We start from the raw sequence: 23,324 nt of genomic DNA, 5'->3' as shown, positions 1-23,324 counted from the left end.
GGCGGGTGCGCAGATATGACCAGGAAGTGATTTATCATCGAACAATCTGAACATTTTCGAAGACAAATGTAAACGTTTATGGCGACAGTACAACGGAACGATTCATACGGTGCAAGTCATATTCGTTTCAAACGATTTTGACAAACATTTCAAACGAAGAGGGACATTTTCAACTTTGACCCCTGACGAATTGAATGGTTTTCTGCAAAATGGCAGCATCAATACCTTCTGCGGTGTCCGCACCCTCATTGGGGTATGTTAAGATAATTGGCGTTAATCTGATGTTGTTATGTCATGTAAACTTAATTGATATGCATGGTGGTGCCAAAAAATCACACCGTAGTGCTGTAAGTTAGCTAGTTACGGTAGTCAAGAAGATAACTAACGTTAGCAAGCTCGCAGTGACTGTGTTGACAAACACTGAATAGATAGTACCTTAGACAACCCATGTCTTGTTATATTTCCCCACAGTCAAAAACGCAGGGCATCTTTGAAGAAGAAAGAAAGAAGAAAACGAAAACGCCAAGCTCTCGCCAAAGCCCAAATCAGAGAATCTGGTGGTATGTCACAGTGGTTATATTTGAAAATCCTACATGATATTCTCTACTACCAACCAGTTGTTTATCAGCATAATTCCCGACGGGGACTATGTATTCTGAATGTCTAACCATCCACTGACGAGCTCTAATTCATCTCCCTAAACACTTAGAAAATGGAGATGATTCTCCACCAGAACAAGATGATGATGATGATGATGAAGAGGAAAGGAAGGCTGAGGAAGAAAGGTAGCAAATATTTATAGTTATAAGTTGATAAGCAATGGCAATATTGTTCCATGTGTCCTGTATTCAAAAAATTGTCAGACTCCAATCACCCAAGTCACAGACTGTTCTCTCTGCTACCGCACGGCAAGCGGTAGTGGAGCGCCAAGTCTAGGACCAAAAGGCTCCTTAATTAACACCTTCTACCCCCAAGCCGTAAGACTGCTGAACAACTAATCAACCCCCCCCCCCCCCCCCCCCCCCCTGTTTTTACACTGCTGCTACTCACTGTTTATTATCCATGCATAGTCACTTTACAAATTACCTGGACTAACCTGTACCCCCACACATTGACTCGGTACTGGTACCCCCTGTATATAGCCTCGTTATGTAAATCTATTGTGTTACGTTGATCGTTTTTTTTTTTTTTTACAATTATTGTACTGCATTGTTGGTTAAGGGCTTGTAAGTAAGCATTTCACTGTAAGCTCTACACCTGTTGTATTCGGCGCATGTGACAAATAAAATTTGATTTGATTCAGACGGCGACAAGACCAGGAGTGGCTGGAGAGGGAGAGGCTTGCCCAGCAGGAATTCAGACTCCGGTGGGAGAGGGAAGAAGCTGCAAGGAAGAGACAGGAGGAAGAGGAGGTACAGAACTGTCACAATGTAGAATGGCACCCTATTCCCTAAGTTTAACCAGAACTCGGGCCAAAAGAAGTGCACTATAAAGGGAATAGGGTGCCCCCCCCATGCTTCACTGAAATAATGTCTGTAACCGCTTTCCATGTCTGCAGGCGAGGATAAAGCAGGAATGGGAGGCCCAGCAGAGGAGAGAGGAAGAGGAGAAGGAGCAGAAGCAACAGGAGAAGAGAGACAGAGAGGTGAAACGTGCACCAGGACGATAAACGCACAATGGAAGAGCTTACATATCCTCTTCCTTTTGTATTTTGGTCACACAATGGTTTTAACGTTTTAAGAAATATTACACAGTAATGTGTCTTTTGTGTGTGAAAGAAGTGTTTTACCTCAGACATCCACTTGTATCCATGTATTTTTCCTTAACTGTGATATACGCAACGACCTTAACTAAGATACACACAAAGAGGGATACTCCTACAGGTCTGTGCTGCCATGGGACAAGGATGTATCTTTTATCTCTGGATTTGTTTCCTCGTGTCATCTGGTTATTCTCATACTGCTCAGGGACAAAATACACACACATACCTTTGCAGTTCTAATGTCTAGTGTCTTTGTACAAAGACATATTTTGTGGCTCGCTTTCAACCACTGGTAAGAGATTCTTGACTTGCAGTAACAGATATCCAGATATGCCACTGCAGGTTTTCACCAGCCCATCCTATGTTTGCACCATTTATAGGAAGCTGTACAGAAAATGTTGGACCAGGCTGAGAGTCAGGTATGAAAAAACAAACCTATTGCATACCAAGTTTATGTTTGGAAAGCAGTCTTGACTGTCTTTGATGGAACATTTTCTGTAAACCAGTTAGGTGTTACACAAGGATGAGTTTGCAATTATTAAAGAAACAAACCTATTCTACTTCCTGTTTTGAGTGTAGCTGGAGAATGGGGGTCCCTGGAGAAACCCTGAGGCTCCAGATTTTGGTACGGAGCAAGACCGGGCTAACTGCCCCTTCTTCCTCAAAACTGGAGCCTGCCGCTTTGGCGACAGGTTGGTAATGGTTCTAAATAGGAACACATTTCATTTTTTGGTATTTTTATAATTATAATTTATTTTTTTATTATTTGTATTATTTTATAATTTTTTGTTGTTTTTAATATTATTATTTGTATTATTTTTAGCTAGGATAGTCCACCACCATTTTCCAGGGAGTCCTGGGAAGTGCATTCTTGTTAATTTTCCTCAAATGAGGCTTATCTTTCAGAATACTGCATAGCACACAGTCATTTGTATACCATATTCTCTTTATATTAGCATTCAACTAATGAAATCTTCTGCTTACCTGATTGGTCAGGTGCTCTCGTAAGCATGTCCACCCCCCGTCCAGCCCTACTCTGATGATCCGGGGGATGTTTGCGACTTTCGGCATGGACCAGAGGTCACGGGACGACTACGATACAGACGCCTGTCTGGAGCACAGCGAGGAGGAGGTGCAACAGCAGTTTGTGGATTTCTACGAGGACGTACTTCCTGAGTTCAGGACTGCTGGCAAGGTGGTGCAGTTTAAGGTGAATATGGTGCTGTCTTGCTGGACTGGAAGGAGTGATTCAATGGAAAGGAGACCTATCCACTCTGAGGGTCAATGAATCAAACTTGTCTCTCGTTGTGTTTCCGTCTTCAGGTCAGCTGCAACTTTGAGCCACATTTGAGAGGAAATGTTTATGTCCAGTTTGACAAGTAAGTAAACGAAGCAACTTGTGAAAATAGTCTGACAAGTTTTGTAGGTGAAGAAACAATGGTGTTTCTCAATTTTGAGTCATCAAGTAGTGTATCTTTACGGTCTATTTTCTCTTTGCTGTCTGTGTCTTTAGAGAGGAGCAGTGCAGAGAGGGCTTCATGATGTTCAATGGAAGATGGTACGCTGGTAAACAGCTCCAGTGTGAGTTCTCTCCTGTCACCAGATGGAAGACTGCTATATGTGGTGAGTGAATGGAACACAAAAGTACAACTGAGAACCACAATACATCTACCTACACTGATTTTTACAGAATCATGCTAGTCATAAGTTGTGTATATTATTAAGACCCTAGTATTTGTTTGATTGCCGTGATCCTCCACAGGTTTGTTCGACCGACAGAAGTGTCCAAAAGGAAAGCACTGCAACTTCCTGCACGTGTACCGTAACCCTGGAAATGAGTTCTGGGAGGCGGACAGGGACCTGCACATGTCCCCCGACCGGGGAGGAGGGGGTACCGGGTCTTTCGCTGGGGGCCGGTTCTCTGAGAGGAGTAACCGCTCCTCCTGGACCGAGAGGTCACAGAGCCGACGGGGGGAGAGGAGCAGGAGGAGTAGGAGCAGGGAAAGCAGAATAGCCCAAAGGAGAGCCAGTGTTCAGAGTGACAGATCCTGGACCAGTCGTACCAGCACAAGACCCAGGTCGAGGAGTAGGGACAGAGATAGGAGAGACAGGAGCAGAGATAGGAGGGACAGAGATGGGGACAGAGGCAGGAGCAGGGACAGAGACAGGCGGGATGGGAGTAGAGACCGAGATGGGAGCAAGAGGGGGGGGTGGAAGGGTTCACCCACAGAGGCTAGTAGGGGGAGATCCAGGTCAGCCAGCCTCGGAGAGTCCTCCAAAAGGAAGAGACAGTGGAGCAGGAGCCCTGGAGAGTCCTCTAAGAGACAGGGGAGCAGGAGCCCTGGAGAGTCCTCTAAGAGGAAGAGACAGGGGAGCAGGAGCCCCGGAGAGTCCTCCAAAAGGAAGAGACAAGGGAGCAGGAGCCCTGGAGAGTCCTCTAAGAGACAGGGGAGCAGGAGCCCTGGAGAGTCCTCTAAGAGACAGGGGAGCAGGAGCCCCGGAGAGTCCTCTAAGAGACAGGGGAGCAGGAGCCCCGGGAGAACATCCAAAAAAGAAAAGCAGCCAGCCGACGACAGCAGCGCCACAGCTCCAACACGCCACAAACACTCCAAAAAAAGCAAAAAGAAGAAGAGCAAGAGGAGGAAACCCAAGAAGGACAAAAAGAGCCAGTCGCCTGGGGGTCAGAGTTCATCTGCAGAGTCAGGGAAGGAGTCTTGGGACGAGGTGAAACCCTCTCCAAACCTTGATGTAGACAGCAGTACACGGACTCCTCATGATGTAGACAACACTACCCAGGAGACTGCTAGGGTAAATGCCATACTTAGTCTCATGTTGTCTGAGCCTCTTGATAATGCCAATGCAGTCACTTCAGACATACAGACCCAGGTCAAGGAGGAGGCTGAGGATCCCTGTCCACCTATTGTCCCCTCTCCTAGCCCTGGGGATGTGGACATCGCTCAGACTCCTGGGGCCACGGACAACAGTACTCCTGAGGCAAACGCACTCTCCCCAGACCTCCATAGTATCTTCCTCAAGCAGGAGTATCCCTCTCTACCCAGTGTGCCTGAAGAGGAATGTGAACAGGATTCCCCTGACGATGATGAACCATAGTGGAATTAAATTAGTGTTCTGTATGGACTTCACCGTGACTGCTATGGCCATTTTGAAGTGTACACTGAAATGAAAACAGTCAATGCATAAACAATGTTCACCAATGCACTGCTCAACCTAGCTTTTACAAATGTTAGTTTGTTCCAAATGGAAGATGTGACCATTAAATGTTTTTATACATTATGTATATTTTTGTCAAAAGTAACTCGAGAGCATTTGCTCTTTGACCTCCAATTGAACCTTGTTTCCTCCACACACTTTACATTTTCTGATTTAAAAAAAAAAGGCCCAGGCAAAACAACCATTCTGCTAATCCATAGACATTTGTTTTAATGATTTACAGTATTTAAGAGAACTGAAGTAGTGACAGTTGTCTGTGTAAAAGAAATGCAATACTTTGAAATGACTCAATGTACACAGGAGCAAGACATGGTGCCCTATTCCCTATATAGTGCACTTCTTCATAGGCTCTGGCCAAAAGTAGTGCACTATGTAGGGAATAGCGTGCCATATGGGATGTCACCACAGTTAAAGAGCAAATACAGTACAAGCTGACAGATACAGAGAACATTAAATGTCCTAACAGGACACCATTCTGGTCATTGGTAAAGGAGGAGCAGTCTGTACGGTAGACAGGGAATTGCAACAGGTTTAGGCTTCTTTAACCCATGGTTTTTGTAAACAATTCAATAACTGGTCATGTCCGTGTGCACTAAGCACAGGCAGTGACATAGTGGGAGTGCCTCATGATTTGTGCTTCAATTGTCACAACCTTCCTCATAACAAGTAGCCTGTTATGAGTCAAACTGAATATTCCAGTTCAGAACCAGGCTACGAAACAAGTGGCCTAAAAGCGTTTTCATTGACAGTTAAAACATTGTGTGACGAATAGAAGTTTGATTAGTAACAGAATCCCTTTTTGTTCATTTTCACTGGTGTTACTCTTCCCTTGCCTTTTAAAGCATGCAGAGTGGGCGGAGTCCCCAGTGTTACTCTTCCCTTGCCTTTTAAAGCATGCAGAGTGGGCGGAGTCCCCAGTGTTACTCTTCCCTTGCCTTTTAAAGCATGCAGAGTGGGCGGAGTCCCCAGTGTTACTCTTCCCTTGCCTTTTAAAGCATGCAGAGTGGGCGGAGTCCCCAGTGTTACTCTTCCCTTGCCTTTTAAAGCATGCAGAGTGGGAGGAGTCCCAGGTGTGTTTGTGCTTTCTTCCCAACTGAACGACATAAGAGGTAGCAAGACAGCACAAAGATCCGGGACTCAGGCTATACAGAGCAAGGCTTGGGTCAATTCCATTTAAATTCAGGAATACACTGATATTCCAATGCACATTTCCTTCAATGAGTTAAAATTGTAAATTGGTTTACTTTCTGAATTGATTGGAATTTAAATAGAATTGACCCCAACCCTGAGAGAGCACATATTTTTCCCTAAACACCATTTATCTTCAAAACGATATGATTATAACACAGTGTTCTTTGGTCAAACAATAAAAAAATTAACATGAATACTTTAAACTGTAACACTTCTTAAAAATACTGACATCGTTTTGCTTACTTTACTTGTGAACATCCCATTTAAGTAAAATGTGGTTTCTTACTCTTTATGATATACTTTGAATTGTTTTAAGTTCTCTATACTAGACTGGAGTTAAAGTGCCCGTCACGGACATGTCATGTACAACAAAACACTGACTTAAGGTGGGTGAGATTTCAGTTATTATTGGTGTAGTTTGTGGCTACTGGCTGCATATACCCTAGGGGTTTCAAAAGGTGAGTGTTGACGAGGTACAAAAAAAAGGAACAGACATTTGGCACAAGTAACATGAACAACATGATAGAGTTTTAGTACAAGACAACACTACAGCACATTAAAGGAGCGAGAACAAGATGTTTGGGCCCCGTGAAGAGAAAGAGAGAGGGAGATAGTTGGGTCAGTGATGAGGGAGGGAGTTTATGTCAGGCCAATTTCCTCCAGGACACTCCGTGGGGCTTCAGCTTCCTAAAGGAGGGAGGGAACAGACAAGAGGATAGGTGAGAAGGATAAGACACTCTAGTCAGTCTGAAGACGGACCAGTTTGATTGGTTTATGGAGTGCATACAAGAAAAAGGTGTTTGAAGCCTAAATGCAGTGACTTGAGTAACTGCTCCAACGCCACTATTAAATAAAGCATATCAGGTAGAGTTAACACTTACTTTGGCATCCTAGCAGGAGGTGAAGCACGGAGAGAGAGAGAAAAGCACTGTTTGAATACAACTGACCGCTAGAACAGGTGGTCTAAATCAGCGGAGGCTGCTGAGGGGAGGACGGCTCATAATAAAATGGCTGCAATGGAGCGAATGGAATGGTATCAAACCATGTGTTTGATACCATTCCACTTATTCCACTCCAGCCATTACCACGAGCCCGTCCTCCCCAATTAAGGTGCCACCAACCTCCTGTGTTCCAAATGAGCAATAAAGGAAAGGCACAAAATGTCCAATCCAGACATTAGTTGTGGCTTCAAAATTGGGATATTAACAAGGTATTTAATCAATAATAGCTCAGACACATCGGTAGGATTGTCAAACGTTTGCCTGCTGAAAGTACTTAGCACCTCTGAACAGAGTTGTCACACAGCGAAGTCCTCAGCCTCGTTAAAATACTCCAAACCAGAAGATGGCAATAGCGTTGTTTGGCAATGGATGTCCGTGTGTGTTGCTTTATCGTCTAGTCTAGTCATTGTTAGCTAGCTGCACTAGCGTTGCTATTGTTGTAGAATGCCCTTTTTGATACTAGCCAGATGGCCACAGCTAGATAACTAGCTAACAAGATATATATATTTTTTATTCACTCTCCATAATCGCATACTGCCCATGCATAGACTTTTAGCTAGCTGGCTAACGTAAGCTAAATGGTTAGCATGATTCGCTAGCTAGCTAGGTAGGTAAAGGGACTCTCGGCAGCCAGCTAGCCAGCAGCCAACTGATTTAATTATGTTACCAGCGACAGTGGCCAGATAGCTAGCTTGGTAAAGCATTTAGTGTTGTGTGCATTGTGCTGCACTTACCACCTCATTCGTTTCATATGATGTGTATAACTGCCAGGCTCAGTAAGCTAACAAATAGAAGGGTTGGTTGTTTAGCAGAGACGTGGTCGGCTTAGATTGGTCTTTGTCTGAAATCGCGGGTTTTACGCACTAACCAAGCTTGTTCTGGGAGAGCGCGATCGTTCTTTTTTTATTAGACTATTGACAACATGTAACAACATGTAAACTATATTTCAATGTTTTTTGAAAACATAAATAAAATGAGCACTTGTCTCTCAAACACAAAGGGTGTACATAACGCGCTTTGGTGATTGCATTTCACTTCCTTTGTTATAAAATACATTTTACCAAGACAAATATGATTCTTCATATTCTGAAACGTTCAGTGGGGTCTTTCTCTAACATATCACTAACACTATATCCCAAAAGTCGTATTTCGTAACCTAATACATCCGATAATAAGCACCGAGCTCTGTTGACAGAACAAGATTGAACTAGTTGAAACGTGTAATGTCCTGACCAGAGTTCTTATGTGTTTTGCTTGTTTAGTGTTGGTCAGGACGTGAGCTGGGTGGGAATTCTATGTTGTGTGTCTAGTTCGTCTGTTTCTGTGTTCAGCCTAATATGGTTCTCAATCAGAGACAGCTGTCAATCGTTGTCCCTGATTGAGAATCATATATAGGTGGCTTGTTTTGTGTTGGGGATTGTGGGTGGTTGTTTCCTGTCTTTGTGTTTTGTCTGCACCAGCTAGGACTGTGACGGTTAGTTCGTTTGTTATTTTGTATAGTGTCTATGTCTAACGTTAGTAGCTTGTGTATTGCACTTTTGTTTGTAGCTTCACGGTCGTTTGTTGTTTTGTATTAGTTTGTCAGTATCTTGTCTTTGTGTTAATTAAATTCATGGAAAATTACCACGCTGCACATTGGTCCTCCGATCCTTCTCTCCTCTCCTCGTCCGAGGAGGAGGGAGGTGTGCTAGACTGCCGTTACCAAACGAGTCAACTACTTACTATTCATCGTTGCCATCTGACCATCCAGAATCACAACACACAGCCTTCGGTCCCATTGAAGCGCGCGCATCGTTTCTGTGATGTTGTTAGCCAAGCCTTGTATAAACTAGTAAACATTATCAAACCTAAAACAGAAATAATCCTTCTTCGAGCACAAACTCTTTAGCTAGACGTAAAAGATAGAAAGACTTGCCCTGGGAAAAAAATATTATGCAGCTTTATTGTTTTAGTTAGAACAATTCTGATGAAAAAGGGTGAATTAGACTGGAAAAGTACACCCGCCCCCTTTTGTCACTCCTGTCCAGAGATGTCATCATTACACCAACTCATCCAGGACATAGCCCAGAGATGTCATTACACCACCTCATCCAGGACATAGCCCAGAGATGTCATTACACCACCTCATCCAGGACATAGCCCAGAGATGTCATCACACCACCTCATCCAGGACATAGCCCAGAGATGTCATTACACCACCTCATCCAGGACATAGCCCAGAGATGTCATTACACCACCTCATCCAGGACATAACCCAGAGATGTCATTACACCACCTCATCCAGGACATAGCCCAGAGATGTCATCATTACCCCACCTCATCCAGGACATAACCCAGAGATGTCATTACCCCACCTCATCCAGGACATAGCCCAGAGATGTCATCATTACACCAACTCATCCAGGACATAGCCCAGAGATGTCATCATTACACCACCTCATCCAGGACATAGCCCAGAGATGTCATTACACCACCTCATCCAGGACATAGCCCAGAGATGTCATCATTACACCACCTCATCCAGGACATAGCCCAGAGATGTCATTACACCACCTCATCCAGGACATAGCCCAGAGATGTCATTACACCACCTCATCCAGGACATAGCCCAGAGATGTCCAGAGATGTCATCATTACACCACCTCATCCAGGACATAACCCAGAGATGTCATCATTACACCACCTCATCCAGGACATAGCCCAGAGATGTCATTACACCACCTCATCCAGGACATAGCCCAGAGATGTCATCATAACACCACCTCATCCAGGACATAGCCCAGAGATGTCATCATTACACCACCTCATCCAGGACATAGCCCAGAGATGTCATTACACCACCTCATCCAGGACATAGCCCAGAGATGTCATTACACCACCTCATCCAGGACATAGCCCAGAGATGTCATCATTACACCACCTCATCCAGGACATAGCCCAGAGATGTCATCATTACACCACCTCATCCAGGACATAGCCCAGAGATGTCATTACACCACCTCATCCAGGACATAGCCCAGAGATGTCATCATTACACCACCTCATCCAGGCATAGCCCAGAGATGTCATCATTACACCACCTCATCCAGGCATAGCCCAGAGATGTCATCATTACACCACCTCATCCAGGCATAGCCCAGAGATGTCATTACACCACCTCATCCAGGACATAGCCCAGAGATGTCCAGAGATGTCATCATTACACCACCTCATCCAGGACATAACCCAGAGATGTCATCATTACACCACCTCATCCAGGACATAGCCCAGAGATGTCATCATTACACCACCTCATCCAGGACATAGCCCAGAGATGTCATCATTACACCACCCCATCCAGGCATAGCCCAGAGATGTCATCATTACACCACCTCATCCAGGCATAGCCCAGAGATGTCATCATTACACCACCTCATCCAGGACATAGCCCAGAGATGTCATTACACCACCTCATCCAGGACATAGCCCAGAGATGTCATTACACCACCTCATCCAGGCATAGCCCAGAGATGTCATCATTACACCACCTCATCCAGGACATAGCCCAGAGATGTCATTACACCACCTCATCCAGGACATAGCCCAGAGATGTCATTACACCACCTCATCCAGGACATAGCCCAGAGATGTCATTACACCACCTCATCCAGGACATAGCCCAGAGATGTCATCATTACACCACCTCATCCAGGACATAACCCAGAGATGTCATCATTACACCAACTCATCCAGGACATAGCCCAGAGATGTCATCATTACACCACCTCATCCAGGACATAGCCCAGAGATGTCATTACACCACCTCATCCAGGACATAGCCCAGAGATGTCATCATTACACCACCTCATCCAGGACATAGCCCAGAGATGTCATTACACCACCTCATCCAGGACATAGCCCAGAGATGTCATTACACCACCTCATCCAGGCATAGCCCAGAGATGTCATCATTACACCACCTCATCCAGGACATAGCCCAGAGATGTCATTACACCACCTCATCCAGGACATAGCCCAGAGATGTCATTACACCACCTCATCCAGGACATAGCCCAGAGATGTCATTACACCACCTCATCCAGGACATAGCCCAGAGATGTCATCATTACACCACCTCATCCAGGACATAACCCAGAGATGTCATCATTACACCAACTCATCCAGGACATAGCCCAGAGATGTCATCATTACACCACCTCATCCAGGACATAGCCCAGAGATGTCATTACACCACCTCATCCAGGACATAGCCCAGAGATGTCATCATTACACCACCTCATCCAGGACATAGCCCAGAGATGTCATCATTACACCACCTCATCCAGGACATAGCCCAGAGATGTCATTACACCACCTCATCCAGGACATAGCCCAGAGATGTCATCATTACACCACCTCATCCAGGACATAGCCCAGAGATGTCATCATTACACCACCTCATCCAGGACATAGCCCAGAGATGTCATCATTACACCACCTCATCCAGGACATAGCCCAGAGATGTCATCATTACACCACCTCATCCAGGACATAGCCCAGAGATGTCATTACACCACCTCATCCAGGACATAGCCCAGAGATGTCATCATTACACCACCTCATCCAGGACATAGCCCAGAGATGTCATCATTACACCAACTCATCCAGGACATAGCCCAGAGATGTCATCATTACACCACCTCATCCAGGACATAGCCCAGAGATGTCATCATTACACCACCTCATCCAGGACATAGCCCAGAGATGTCATTACACCACCTCATCCAGGCATAGCCCAGAGATGTCATCATTACACCACCTCATCCAGGACATAGCCCAGAGATGTCATCATTACACCACCTCATCCAGGACATAGCCCAGAGATGTCATCATTACACCACCTCATCCAGGCATAGCCCAGAGATGTCATTACACCACCTCATCCAGGACATAGCCCAGAGATGTCATTACACCACCTCATCCAGGACATAGCCCAGAGATGTCATCATTACACCACCTCATCCAGGACATAGCCCAGAGATGTCATCATTACACCACCTCATCCAGGACATAGCCCAGAGATGTCATTACACCACCTCATCCAGGACATAGCCCAGAGATGTCATCATTACAACACCTCATCCAGGACATAGCCCAGAGATGTCATTACACCACCTCATCCAGGACATAGCCCAGAGATGTCATCATTACACCACCTCATCCAGGACATAGCCCAGAGATGTCATTACACCACCTCATCCAGGACATAGCCCAGAGATGTCATCATTACAACACCTCATCCAGGACATAGCCCAGAGATGTCAGGGCCAGAGCAGATCCCCCTGATGGGAGTCTTACCTCCTGCAGCAGGTCGGCCTACTCTATAGCCTTCAGTACGTTCTTCTTGGAGGTCAGGGTTAGTGTTGGGGTCAGATGTTAGGGGTCAGTGTGGAGTCTTACCTCCTGCAGCAGGTCGGCCTGCTCTATAGCCTTCAGTACGTTCTTCTTGGAGGTCAGGGTTAGTGTTGGGGTCAGATGTTAGGGGTCAGTGTGGAGTCTTACCTCCTGCAGCAGGTCGGCCTGCTCTATAGCCTTCAGTACGTTCTTCTTGGAGGTCAGGGTTAGTGTTGGGGTCAGATGTTAGGGGTCAGTGTGGAGTCTTACCTCCTGCAGCAGGTCTGCCTGCTCTATAGTCTATAGCCTTCAGTACGTTCTTCTTGGAGGTCAGGGTTAGTGTTGGGGTCAGATGTTAGGGGTCAGTGTGGAGTCTTACCTCCTGCAGCAGGTCAGCCTGCTCTATAGCCTTCAGTACGTTCTTCTTGGAGGTCAGGGTTAGTGTTGGGGTCAGATGTTAGGGGTCAGTGTGGAGTCTTACCTCCTGCAGCAGGTCGGCCTGCTCTATAGCCTTCAGTACGTTCTTCTTGGAGGTCAGGGTTAGTGTTGGGGTCAGATGTTAGGGGTCAGTGTGGAGTCTTACCTCCTGCAGCAGGTCGGCCTACTCTATAGCCTTCAGTACGTTCTTCTTGGAGGTCAGGGTTAGTGTTGGGGTCAGATGTTAGGGGTCAGTGTGGAGTCTTACCTCCTGCAGCAGGTCGGCCTGCTCTATAGCCTTCAGTACGTTCTTCTTGGAGGTCAGGGTTAGTGTTGGGGTCAGATGTTAGGGGTCAGTGTGGAGTCTTACCTCCTGCAGCAGGTCTGCCTACTCTATAGCCTTCAGTACGTTCTTCTTGGAGGTCAGGGTTAGTGTTGGGGTCAGATGTTAGGGGTCAGTGTGGAGTCTTACCTCCTGCAGCAGGTCGGCCTGCTCTATAGCCTTCAGTACGTTCTTCTTGGAGGTCAGGGTTAGTGTTGGGGTCAGATGTTAGGGGTCAGTGTGGAGTCTTACCTCCTGCAGCAGGTCGGCCTACTCTATAGCCTTCAGTACGTTCTTCTTGGAGGTCAGGGTTAGTGTTGGGGTCAGATGTTAGGGGTCAGTGTGGAGTCTTACCTCCTGCAGCAGGTCGGCCTGCTCTATAGTCTATAGCCTTCAGTACGTTCTTCTTGGAGGTCAGGGTTAGTGTTGGGGTCAGATGTTAGGGGTCAGTGTGGAGTCTTACCTCCTGCAGCAGGTCGGCCTGCTCTATAGCCTTCAGTACGTTCTTCTTGGAGGTCAGGGTTAGTATTGGGGTCAGATGTTAGGGGTCAGTGTGGAGTCTTACCTCCTGCAGCAGGTCGGCCTACTCTATAGCCTTCAGTACGTTCTTCTTGGAGGTCAGGGTTAGTGTTGGGGTCAGATGTTAGGGGTCAGTGTGGAGTCTTACCTCCTGCAGCAGGTCGGCCTGCTCTATAGCCTTCAGTACGTTCTTCTTGGAGGTCAGGGTTAGTGTTGGGGTCAGATGTTAGGGGTCAGTGAGGAGTCTTACCTCCTGCAGCAGGTCGGCCTGCTCTATAGCCTTCAGTACGTTCTTCTTGGAGGTCAGGGTTAGTGTTGGGGTCAGATGTTAGGGGTCAGTGTGGAGTCTTACCTCCTGCAGCAGGTCGGCCTACTCTATAGCCTTCAGTACGTTCTTCTTGGAGGTCAGGGTTAGTGTTGGGGTCAGATGTTAGGGGTCAGTGTGGAGTCTTACCTCCTGCAGCAGGTCGGCCTACTCTATAGCCTTCAGTACGTTCTTCTTGGAGGTCAGGGTTAGTGTTGGGGTCAGATGTTAGGGGTCAGTGTGGAGTCTTACCTCCTGCAGCAGGTCGGCCTGCTCTATAGCCTTCAGTACGTTCTTCTTGGAGGTCAGGGTTAGTGTTGGGGTCAGATGTTAGGGGTCAGTGTGGAGTCTTACCTCCTGCAGCAGGTCGGCCTACTCTATAGCCTTCAGTACGTTCTTCTTGGAGGTCAGGGTTAGTGTTGGGGTCAGATGTTAGGGGTCAGTGTGGAGTCTTACCTCCTGCAGCAGGTCGGCCTACTCTATAGCCTTCAGTACGTTCTTCTTGGACGTCAGGGTTAGTGTTGGGGTCAGATGTTAGGGGTCAGTGTGGAGTCTTACCTCCTGCAGCAGGTCAGCCTACTCTATAGCCTTCAGTACGTTCTTCTTGGAGGTCAGGGTTAGTGTTGGGGTCAGATGTTAGGGGTCAGTGAGGAGTCTTACCTCCTGCAGCAGGTCGGCCTGCTCTATAGCCTTCAGTACGTTCTTCTTGGAGGTCTCCTGAGCCTCTCCTCCTAGCAGGAACTCATCCAGGATGAAGTAGGCCTTCTCAAAGTTAAAGATGATGTCCAGCTCACACACCTGACATGGAGACAGACACAGAACCAAGAGGAAACACATTGGAAGATTATTTTTCCTAGTCCAATGTATTTATTCCAAATGGAAAACCCATTTGAACAGCTCCATTAGACACAGGAACACCCAGACCCGGTTCCAATAACAACATGTATACTTCTTCCCCGTCTTACACATCTGATCATTTGGATAGGCGTTAAGCAATGGTGCTTTAACATATGGCCACTGTCATGAACACCAACAGGACCACTGAGAGAACAGTATGGCCACTGTCATAAACACAGAGAACAGTATGGCCACTGTCATAAACACAGATAACAATATGGCCACTGTCATAAACACAGATAACAATATGGCCACTGTCATAAACACAGATAACAATATGGCCACTGTCATAAACACAGATAACAATATGGCCACTGTCATAAACACAGATAACAATAAGGCCACTGTCATAAACACAGATAACAATAAGGCCACTGTCATAAACACAGAGAACAGTATGGCCACTGTCATTACTTCTTCCGGGTTGGAGCGAGTAGTCGCATTCCGCATTCCGCTTCGCTCCACAGGTAGTATTACCATTTCATTTTCATTTTCATTACAGTACAACGGTTTGATTTGTTTGATCTTAGCTAGCTACATAGCCGTCTTTGTATCAAAGATAATTGTGTAGTTATTGAGGTTCGCTAGCCAGCTATTTTCGTCCTAACGTAACGTAACGTAGTCAACACTGCTAGCTAGCCAGCTAGCCACCGAATAGCAGCACTGTAGAAACGATTACATTACAACGGAACGACTTGATTAGTGTAGTGTTAGCTAGCTACACAGTTGTCTTTGCTATCTTTGATTTGTTTGATCTCTACATAGCCGTCTTTGTATCAAAGATAATTGTGTAGTTATTGAGGTTCGCTAGCCAGCTATTTTCGTCCTAACGTAACGTAGTCAACACTGCTAGCTAGCCAGCTAGCCACCGAATAGCAGCACTGTAGAAACGATTACATTACAACGGAACGACTTGATTGCGTAGTGTTAGCTAGCTACATAGTTGTCTTTGCTGTCCTTGTATCCAAGATAATTGTGTAGTTTAGAGAAATTTAGAGAAATTGTCGAGGTTACCTAGCCAGTTAGAGGTTACCTAGCCAGCTACACTTTCAAACAAAGTCAACAACGCAGCCACTGCTAGCCAGCCTACTTCACCAGCCAGCAGTACTATATCATTTTAGTCAATAAGATTTTTTTATTTTTTTTGCAACGTAAGCTTAACTTTCTGAACATTCGAGACGTGTAGTCCACTTGTCATTCTAATCTCCTTTGCATTAGCGTAGCCTCTTCTGTAGCCTGTCAACTATGTGTCTGTCTATCCCTCTTCTCTCCTCTCTGCACAGACCATACAAACGCTTCACACCGCGTGGCCGCCGCTACTCTAACCTGGTGGTCCCAGCGCGCACAACCCACGTGGAGTTCCAGGTCTCCGGCAGCCTCTGGAACTGCCGATCTGCGGCCAACAAGGCAGAGTTCATCTCAGCCTATGCGTCCCTCCAGTCCCTCGACTTCTTGGCACTGACGGAAACATGGATTACCACTGATAACACTGCTACTCCTACTGCTCTCTCCTCGTCTGCCCACGTGTTCTCGCACTACCCCGAGAGCTTCTGGTCAGCGGGGTGGTGGTACTGGGATCCTCATCTCTCCCAAGTGGACATTCTCTCTTTCTCCCCTGACCCATCTGTCTATCGCCTCCTTTGAATTCCATGCTGTCACAGTTACCAGCCCTTTCAAGCTTAACATCCTTATCATTTATCGCCCTCCAGGTTCCCTTGGAGAGTTCATCGATGAGCTTGACGCCCTGATAAGTTCCTTTCCTGAGGATGGCTCACCTCTCACAGTTCTGGGTGACTTTAACCTCCCCACGTCTACCTTTGACTCATTCCTCTCTGCCTCCTTCTTTCCACTCCTCTCCTCTTTTGACCTCACCCTCTCACCTTCCCCCCCTACTCACAAGGCAGGCAATACGCTTGACCTCATCTTTACTAGATGCTGTTCTTCCACTAATCTCACTGCAACTCCCCTCCAAGTCTCCGACCACTACCTTGTATCCTTTTCCCTCTCGCTCTCATCCAACACTTCCCACACTGCCCCTACTCGGATGGTATCGCGCCGTCCCAACCTTCGCTCTCTCTCCCCCGCTACTCTCTCCTCTTCCATCCTATCATCTCTTCCCTCTGCTCAAACCTTCTCCAACCTATCTCCTGATTCTGCCTCCTCAACCCTCCTCTCCTCCCTTTCTGCATCCTTTGACTCTCTATGTCCCCTATCCTCCAGGCCGGCTCGGTCCTCCCCTCCTGCTCCGTGGCTCGACGACTCACTGCGAGCTCACAGAACAGGGCTCCGGGCAGCCGAGCGGAAATGGAGGAAAACTCGCCTCCCTGCGGACCTGGCATCCTTTCACTCCCTCCTCTCTACATTCTCCTCTTCTGTCTCTGATGCTAAAGCCACTTTCTACCACTCTAAATTCCAAGCATCTGCCTCTAACCCTAGGAAGCTCTTTGCCACCTTCTCCTCCCTCCTGAATCCTCCTCCCCCTCCTCCCCCCTCCTCCCTCTCTGCAGATGACTTCGTCAACCATTTTGAAAAGAAGGTCGACGACATCCGATCCTCGTTTGCTAAGTCAAACGACACCGCTGGTTCTGCTCACACTGCCCTACCCTGTGCTTTGACCTCTTTCTCCCCTCTCTCTCCAGATGAAATCTCGCGTCTTGTGACGGCCGGCCGCCCAACAACCTGCCCGCTTGACCCTATCCCCTCCTCTCTTCTCCAGACCATTTCCGGAGACCTTCTCCCTTACCTCACCTCGCTCATCAACTCATCCTTGACCGCTGGCTACGTCCCTTCCGTCTTCAAGAGAGCGAGAGTTGCACCCCTTCTGAAAAAACCTACACTCGATCCCTCCGATGTCAACAACTACAGACCAGTATCCCTTCTTTCTTTTCTCTCCAAAACTCTTGAACGTGCCGTCCTTGGCCAGCTCTCCTGCTATCTCTCTCAGAATGACCTTCTTGATCCAAATCAGTCAGGTTTCAAGACTAGTCATTCAACTGAGACTGCTCTTCTCTGTGTCACGGAGGCGCTCCGCACTGCTAAAGCTAACTCTCTCTCCTCTGCTCTCATCCTTCTAGACCTATCGGCTGCCTTTGATACTGTGAACCATCAGATCCTCCTCTCCATCCTCTCCGAGCTGGGCATCTCCGGCGCGGCCCACGCTTGGATTGCGTCCTACCTGACAGGTCGCTCCTACCAGGTGGCGTGGCGAGAATCTGTCTCCGCACCACGTGCTCTCACCACTGGTGTCCCCCAGGGCTCTGTTCTAGGCCCTCTCCTATTCTCGCTATACACCAAGTCACTTGGCTCTGTCATATCCTCACATGGTCTCTCCTATCATTGCTATGCAGACGACACACAATTAATCTTCTCCTTTCCCCCCTCTGATAACCAGGTGGCGAATCGCATCTCTGCATGTCTGGCAGACATATCAGTGTGGATGACGGATCACCACCTCAAGCTGAACCTCGGCAAGACGGAGCTGCTCTTCCTCCCGGGGAAGGACTGCCCGTTCCATGATCTCGCCATCACGGTTGACAACTCCATTGTGTCCTCCTCCCAGAGTGCTAAGAACCTTGGCGTGATCCTGGACAACACCCTGTCGTTCTCAACTCACATCAAGGCGGTGACCCGTTCCTGTAGGTTCATGCTCTACAACATTCGCAGAGTACGACCCTGCCTCACACAGGAAGCGGCGCAGGTCCTAATCCAGGCACTTGTCATCTCCCGTCTGGATTACTGCAACTCGCTGTTGGCTGGGCTCCCTGCCTGTGCTATTAAACCCCTACAACTCATCCAGAACGCCGCAGCCCGTCTGGTGTTCAACCTTCCCAAGTTCTCTCACGTCACCCCGCTCCTCCGCTCTCTCCACTGGCTTCCAGTTGAAGCTCGCATCCGCTACAAGACCATGGTGCTTGCCTACGGAGCTGTGAGGGGAACGGCACCTCCGTACCTCCAGGCTCTGATCAGGCCCTACACCCAAACAAGGGCACTGCGTTCATCCACCTCTGGCCTGCTCGCCTCCCTACCTCTGAGGAAGTACAGTTCCCGCTCAGCCCAGTCAAAACTGTTCGCTGCTCTGGCACCCCAATGGTGGAACAAACTCCCTCACGACGCCAGGTCAGCGGAGTCAATCACCACCTTCCGGAGACACCTGAAACCCCACCTCTTTAAGGAATACCTAGGATAGGATAAAGTAATCCTTCTAACCCCCCCCTCCCCCTTAAAAGAGTTAGATGCACTATTGTAAAGTGGTTGTTCCACTGGATATCATAAGGTGAATGCACCAATTTGTAAGTCGCTCTGGATAAGAGCGTCTGCTAAATGACTTAAATGTAAATGTAATGTAAAATGTCATAAACACAGAGAACAGTATGGCCACTGTCATAAACACAGATAACAATATGGCCACTGTCATAAACACAGAGAACAATATGGCCACTGTCATGAACACAGAGAACAATATGGCCACTGTCATGAACACCAACAGGGCCACTGAGAGAACAGTATGGCCACTGTCATAAACACAGATAACAATAAGGCCACTGTCATAAACACAGATAACAATATGGCCACTGTCATAAACACAGATAACAATATGGCCACTGTCATGAACACCAACAGGACCACAGAGAACAATATGGCCACTGTCGTGAACACAGAGAACAATATGGCCACTGTCGTGAACACAGAGAACACTATGGCCACTGTCATAAACACAGATAACAATATGGCCATTGTCGTGAACACAGAGAACACTATGGCCACTGTCATGAACACAGAGAACAATATGGCCACTGTCATAAACACAGATAACAATATGGCCACTGTCATAAACACAGATAACAATATGGCCACTGTCATAAACACATAACAATATGGCCATTGTCGTGAACACAGAGAACACTATGGCCACTGTCATGAACACAGAGAACAATATGGCCACTGTCATAAACACAGATAACAATATGGCCATTGTCGTGAACACAGAGAACACTATGGCCACTGTCGTGAACACAGAGAACAATATGGCCACTGTCATAAACACAGATAACAATATGGCCACTGTCATAAACACAGATAACAATATGGCCACTGTCATAAACACAGATAACAATATGGCCACTGTCATAAACACATAACAATATGGCCACTGTCATAAACACATAACAATATGGCCACTGTCGTGAACACAGAGAGAACAATATGGCCACTGTCATGAACACAGAGAACAATATTGCCACTGTCATGAACACAGAGAGAACAATATGGCCACTGTCATAAACACAGATAACAATATAGCCACTGTCATGAACACAGAGAACAATGTGGCCACTGTCATGAACACCAACAGGACCACAGAGAACAATAGTAGTGTGAAATATGAAGACTCACACTGCCAAAGTACTTATCCAGCAGCTCTACGTATCTGTGGATGATCTCCAGCGTGATGAGCTCATTGTCTTGATCCTCCACCGCACAGCAGAAATACAGGCTGGCGTATCTAGAAGACAGGATAATACAGGGATAAACAACAGAAATACAGGCTGGCGTATCTAGAAGACAGGATAATACAGGGATAAACAGCAGAAATACAGGCTGGCGTATCTAGAAGACAGGATAATACAGGGATAAACAACAGAAATACAGGCTGGCGTATCTAGAAGACAGGATAATACAGGGATAAACAACAGAAATACAGGCTGGCGTATCTAGAAGACAGGATAATACAGGGATAAACAACAGAAATACAGGCTGGCGTATCTAGAAGACAGGATAATACAGGGATAAACAACAGAAATACAGGCTGGCGTATCTAGAAGACAGGATAACACAGGGATAAACAACAGAAATACAGGCTGGCGTATCTAGAAGACAGGATAATACAGGGATAAACAACAGAAATACAGGCTGGCGTATCTGGAAGACAGGATAATACAGGGATAAACAACAGAAATACAGGCTGGCGTATCTGGAAGACAGGATAATACAGGGATAAACAACAGAAATACAGGCTGGCGTATCTAGAAGACAGGATAATACAGGGATAAACAACAGAAATACAGGCTGGCGTATCTAGAAGACAGGATAATACAGGGATAAACAACAGAAATACAGGCTGGCGTATCTAGAAGACAGGATAATACAGGGATAAACAACAGAAATACAGGCTGGCGTATCTAGAAGACAGGATAATACAGGGATAAACAACAGAAATACAGGCTGGCGTATCTAGAAGACAGGATAACACAGGGATAAACAACATAAATACAGGCTGGCGTATCTAGAAGACAGGATAATACAGGGATAAACAACAGAAATACAGGCTGGCGTATCTGGAAGACAGGATAATACAGGGATAAACAACAGAAATACAGGCTGGCGTATCTGGAAGACAGGATAATACAGGGATAAACAACAGAAATACAGGCTGGCGTATCTAGAAGACAGGATAATACAGGGATAAACAACAGAAATACAGGCTGGCGTATCTAGAAGACAGGATAATACAGGGATAAACAACAGAAATACAGGCTGGCGTATCTAGAAGACAGGATAATACAGGGATAAACAACAGAAATACAGGCTGGCGTATCTAGAAGACAGGATAATACAGGGAAAAACAACAAAGGCACTAACCTTGGGCCACATTCTGACAAACATATTTTCGTTCAGCAGGGATAATAATAAATAACAAAAGCATCAGATGGCCTTCACCATTCTGAGAATGAGTGCTGTAACAAAATGGCCCCCTGACTGAAAACAAAACCGTAAGGGTGCCTCCCTAGCAGGAAAGTCTTATTGAAAACCAACCTTCTAAACCTTGGCACAATTGTAGTATAGTGGTTTGAGACTATACTACAAATTCGTTTTCAAAACCGGCAATTTCAGGAAGTGAAAACTTTAACAAAGATTGTGAAATTCCCTTCCTGAATTGACCTCAACACTATCAGATGGAGTCCACATTTCCCCCCATTAACCCCGTCTGTCTGTCTTGTAGATGATATTAAGGTCCCTCCACTCCAGGAAGGAGCACATCATTTCCCACCATTAACCCCCTTGTCTGTCTGTCTGTCTTTCTCTGACCTCTTATAGACGATCTTGAGGTCCCTCCACTCCAGGAAGGAGCACATCTTGGGCTTGCGGGCTAGAATGGTCTGGACCAGGTCCCTGGAGATCTTCTTCCTCTCTTTGTCTGACAGGGGAACATACCACTTCTGCAGCCGCAGCTTACCCTGCCGACTGAACAGCAGCATGAACTGCATCTGGTGGGAGGGAGAAGAGATGAGGACAGAGGAGAGGAGAAAGAATGAGAGAGGGACAGGGGGAGGGGAGAGAGAGGGAGAGGGGATGTGTGGAGAGGAGGGAGAGGGGATGGGGCGAGGGGAGAAAGGGAGAATGATAGGGGACAGAGGAGAGGGAAGGAGGAAGGTGAGAGGAGATATGAGAGGAGACAAGGATCAATACAAGTGTAACAGAGGTGGTTCGGTGGGCTTTAGCTCATCAGGATGATTCCGTCTTAAGGCGCACAAGAGACTTGAACCCAGTCTGTTTAGTAACGTGATAAAATACAGAGGCAGGGTGAGGGTGTGTGTTGGAGCAAGGAGGTAAAGTAGCAAAACATAAATGGTAGTTTGCTTACATAGCTAGTGAAAGGTCTTCTCCATAGTCAAGACCTAATTTGGTCTTCTCTGTCTAACTATCTAGCCACCTGAGGATTTGCCTATCAAAACACAGACATTTTCCCAGTCATATAATTAGTTAGCCTAGTTGTTGTTATTTAGGTAGCTTATGGCCCTCAGTATATCCATCACATTTGAGTGTAAAGCTAGCTCAGAGATGGACAGGGGAAGAATCTTTGGGTAGCTAGCGCTAGCAGCTAACATGCACAGTGAGGATGTCTAGCTAGCTACTTTTTCAATGGCTTTTTGTGGACATTATCCGAAGCAGAGGACGCTTTTTCGTTCAACATGTGCAATTGCAACGACTGGCCAAACAAATAAAGAGGTAAAACGTACCTTTATCTTGATTGTTGACTCAAAAACACTATGAATTGTTGATTGTTGATTCAAATCTATTCAACAGAAATGTGCAGTCCACCCCGTGAAGTCGAGCGTTCAGCGGGGATGCAGTTAGATCTATTTTGATTGGTTAACACATCTACTGTCCGGATTTTTGATTGGCTTACAAATTCCGTTATCCCAGCCGTTGTTTACTATGTATGCAGAATGTAAATGGGAAAGGTGGGGTCGCACTGTATTCTGAAAATATTAGATTGAACAGAATGATGCCGAGGTGATACAAAGACCA

At 46.6% G+C, this 23,324-nt stretch overlaps 2 protein-coding genes across 5 annotated transcripts; one reads left to right on the top strand and one right to left on the bottom strand.

The window, feature by feature from the left end:
* Window positions 1-15: 15 nt before the first annotated feature.
* Window positions 16-5,056, top strand: zrsr2 (zinc finger (CCCH type), RNA-binding motif and serine/arginine rich 2). Of its 4 annotated transcripts, XM_038998345.1 has the most exons (12): window positions 16-253; window positions 472-560; window positions 710-785; window positions 1,304-1,412; window positions 1,559-1,645; window positions 2,143-2,181; window positions 2,342-2,454; window positions 2,759-2,972; window positions 3,086-3,141; window positions 3,276-3,385; window positions 3,525-4,062; window positions 4,219-5,056. In XM_038998345.1, exons 1-12 carry the CDS (start codon window positions 195-197, stop codon window positions 4,871-4,873), a joined length of 2,145 nt encoding a protein of 714 aa, XP_038854273.1. In that variant the 5' UTR covers window positions 16-194; the 3' UTR covers window positions 4,874-5,056. The 4 variants fall into 4 exon arrangements, with proteins under 4 accessions (XP_038854273.1, XP_038854272.1, XP_038854275.1 ...); XM_038998344.1 differs by having other exon boundaries at window positions 3,525-5,056; XM_038998347.1 differs by lacking the exons at window positions 16-253; window positions 472-560; window positions 710-785 and adding an exon at window positions 1,838-1,883 and having other exon boundaries at window positions 1,403-1,412; window positions 1,559-1,690; window positions 3,525-5,056.
* A 121-nt stretch (window positions 5,057-5,177) lies between these two features.
* ap1s2 (adaptor related protein complex 1 subunit sigma 2) lies at window positions 5,178-23,156 on the bottom strand. Its single transcript, XM_038998351.1, has 5 exons — window positions 23,033-23,156; window positions 22,101-22,279; window positions 20,409-20,517; window positions 14,781-14,918; window positions 5,178-6,871 (listed from the first exon to the last, which is right to left on the bottom strand). Exons 2-5 carry the CDS (start codon window positions 22,277-22,279, stop codon window positions 6,824-6,826), a joined length of 474 nt encoding a protein of 157 aa, XP_038854279.1. The 5' UTR covers window positions 23,033-23,156; the 3' UTR covers window positions 5,178-6,823.
* Between the last annotated feature and the right edge of the window lie 168 nt (window positions 23,157-23,324).

Source organism: Salvelinus namaycush, chromosome 7, assembly GCF_016432855.1.
Source record: "Salvelinus namaycush isolate Seneca chromosome 7, SaNama_1.0, whole genome shotgun sequence".
Taxonomy (NCBI): Eukaryota; Metazoa; Chordata; class Actinopteri; order Salmoniformes; family Salmonidae; genus Salvelinus; species Salvelinus namaycush.
This window is presented reverse-complemented; position numbering and strand designations above follow the sequence as displayed.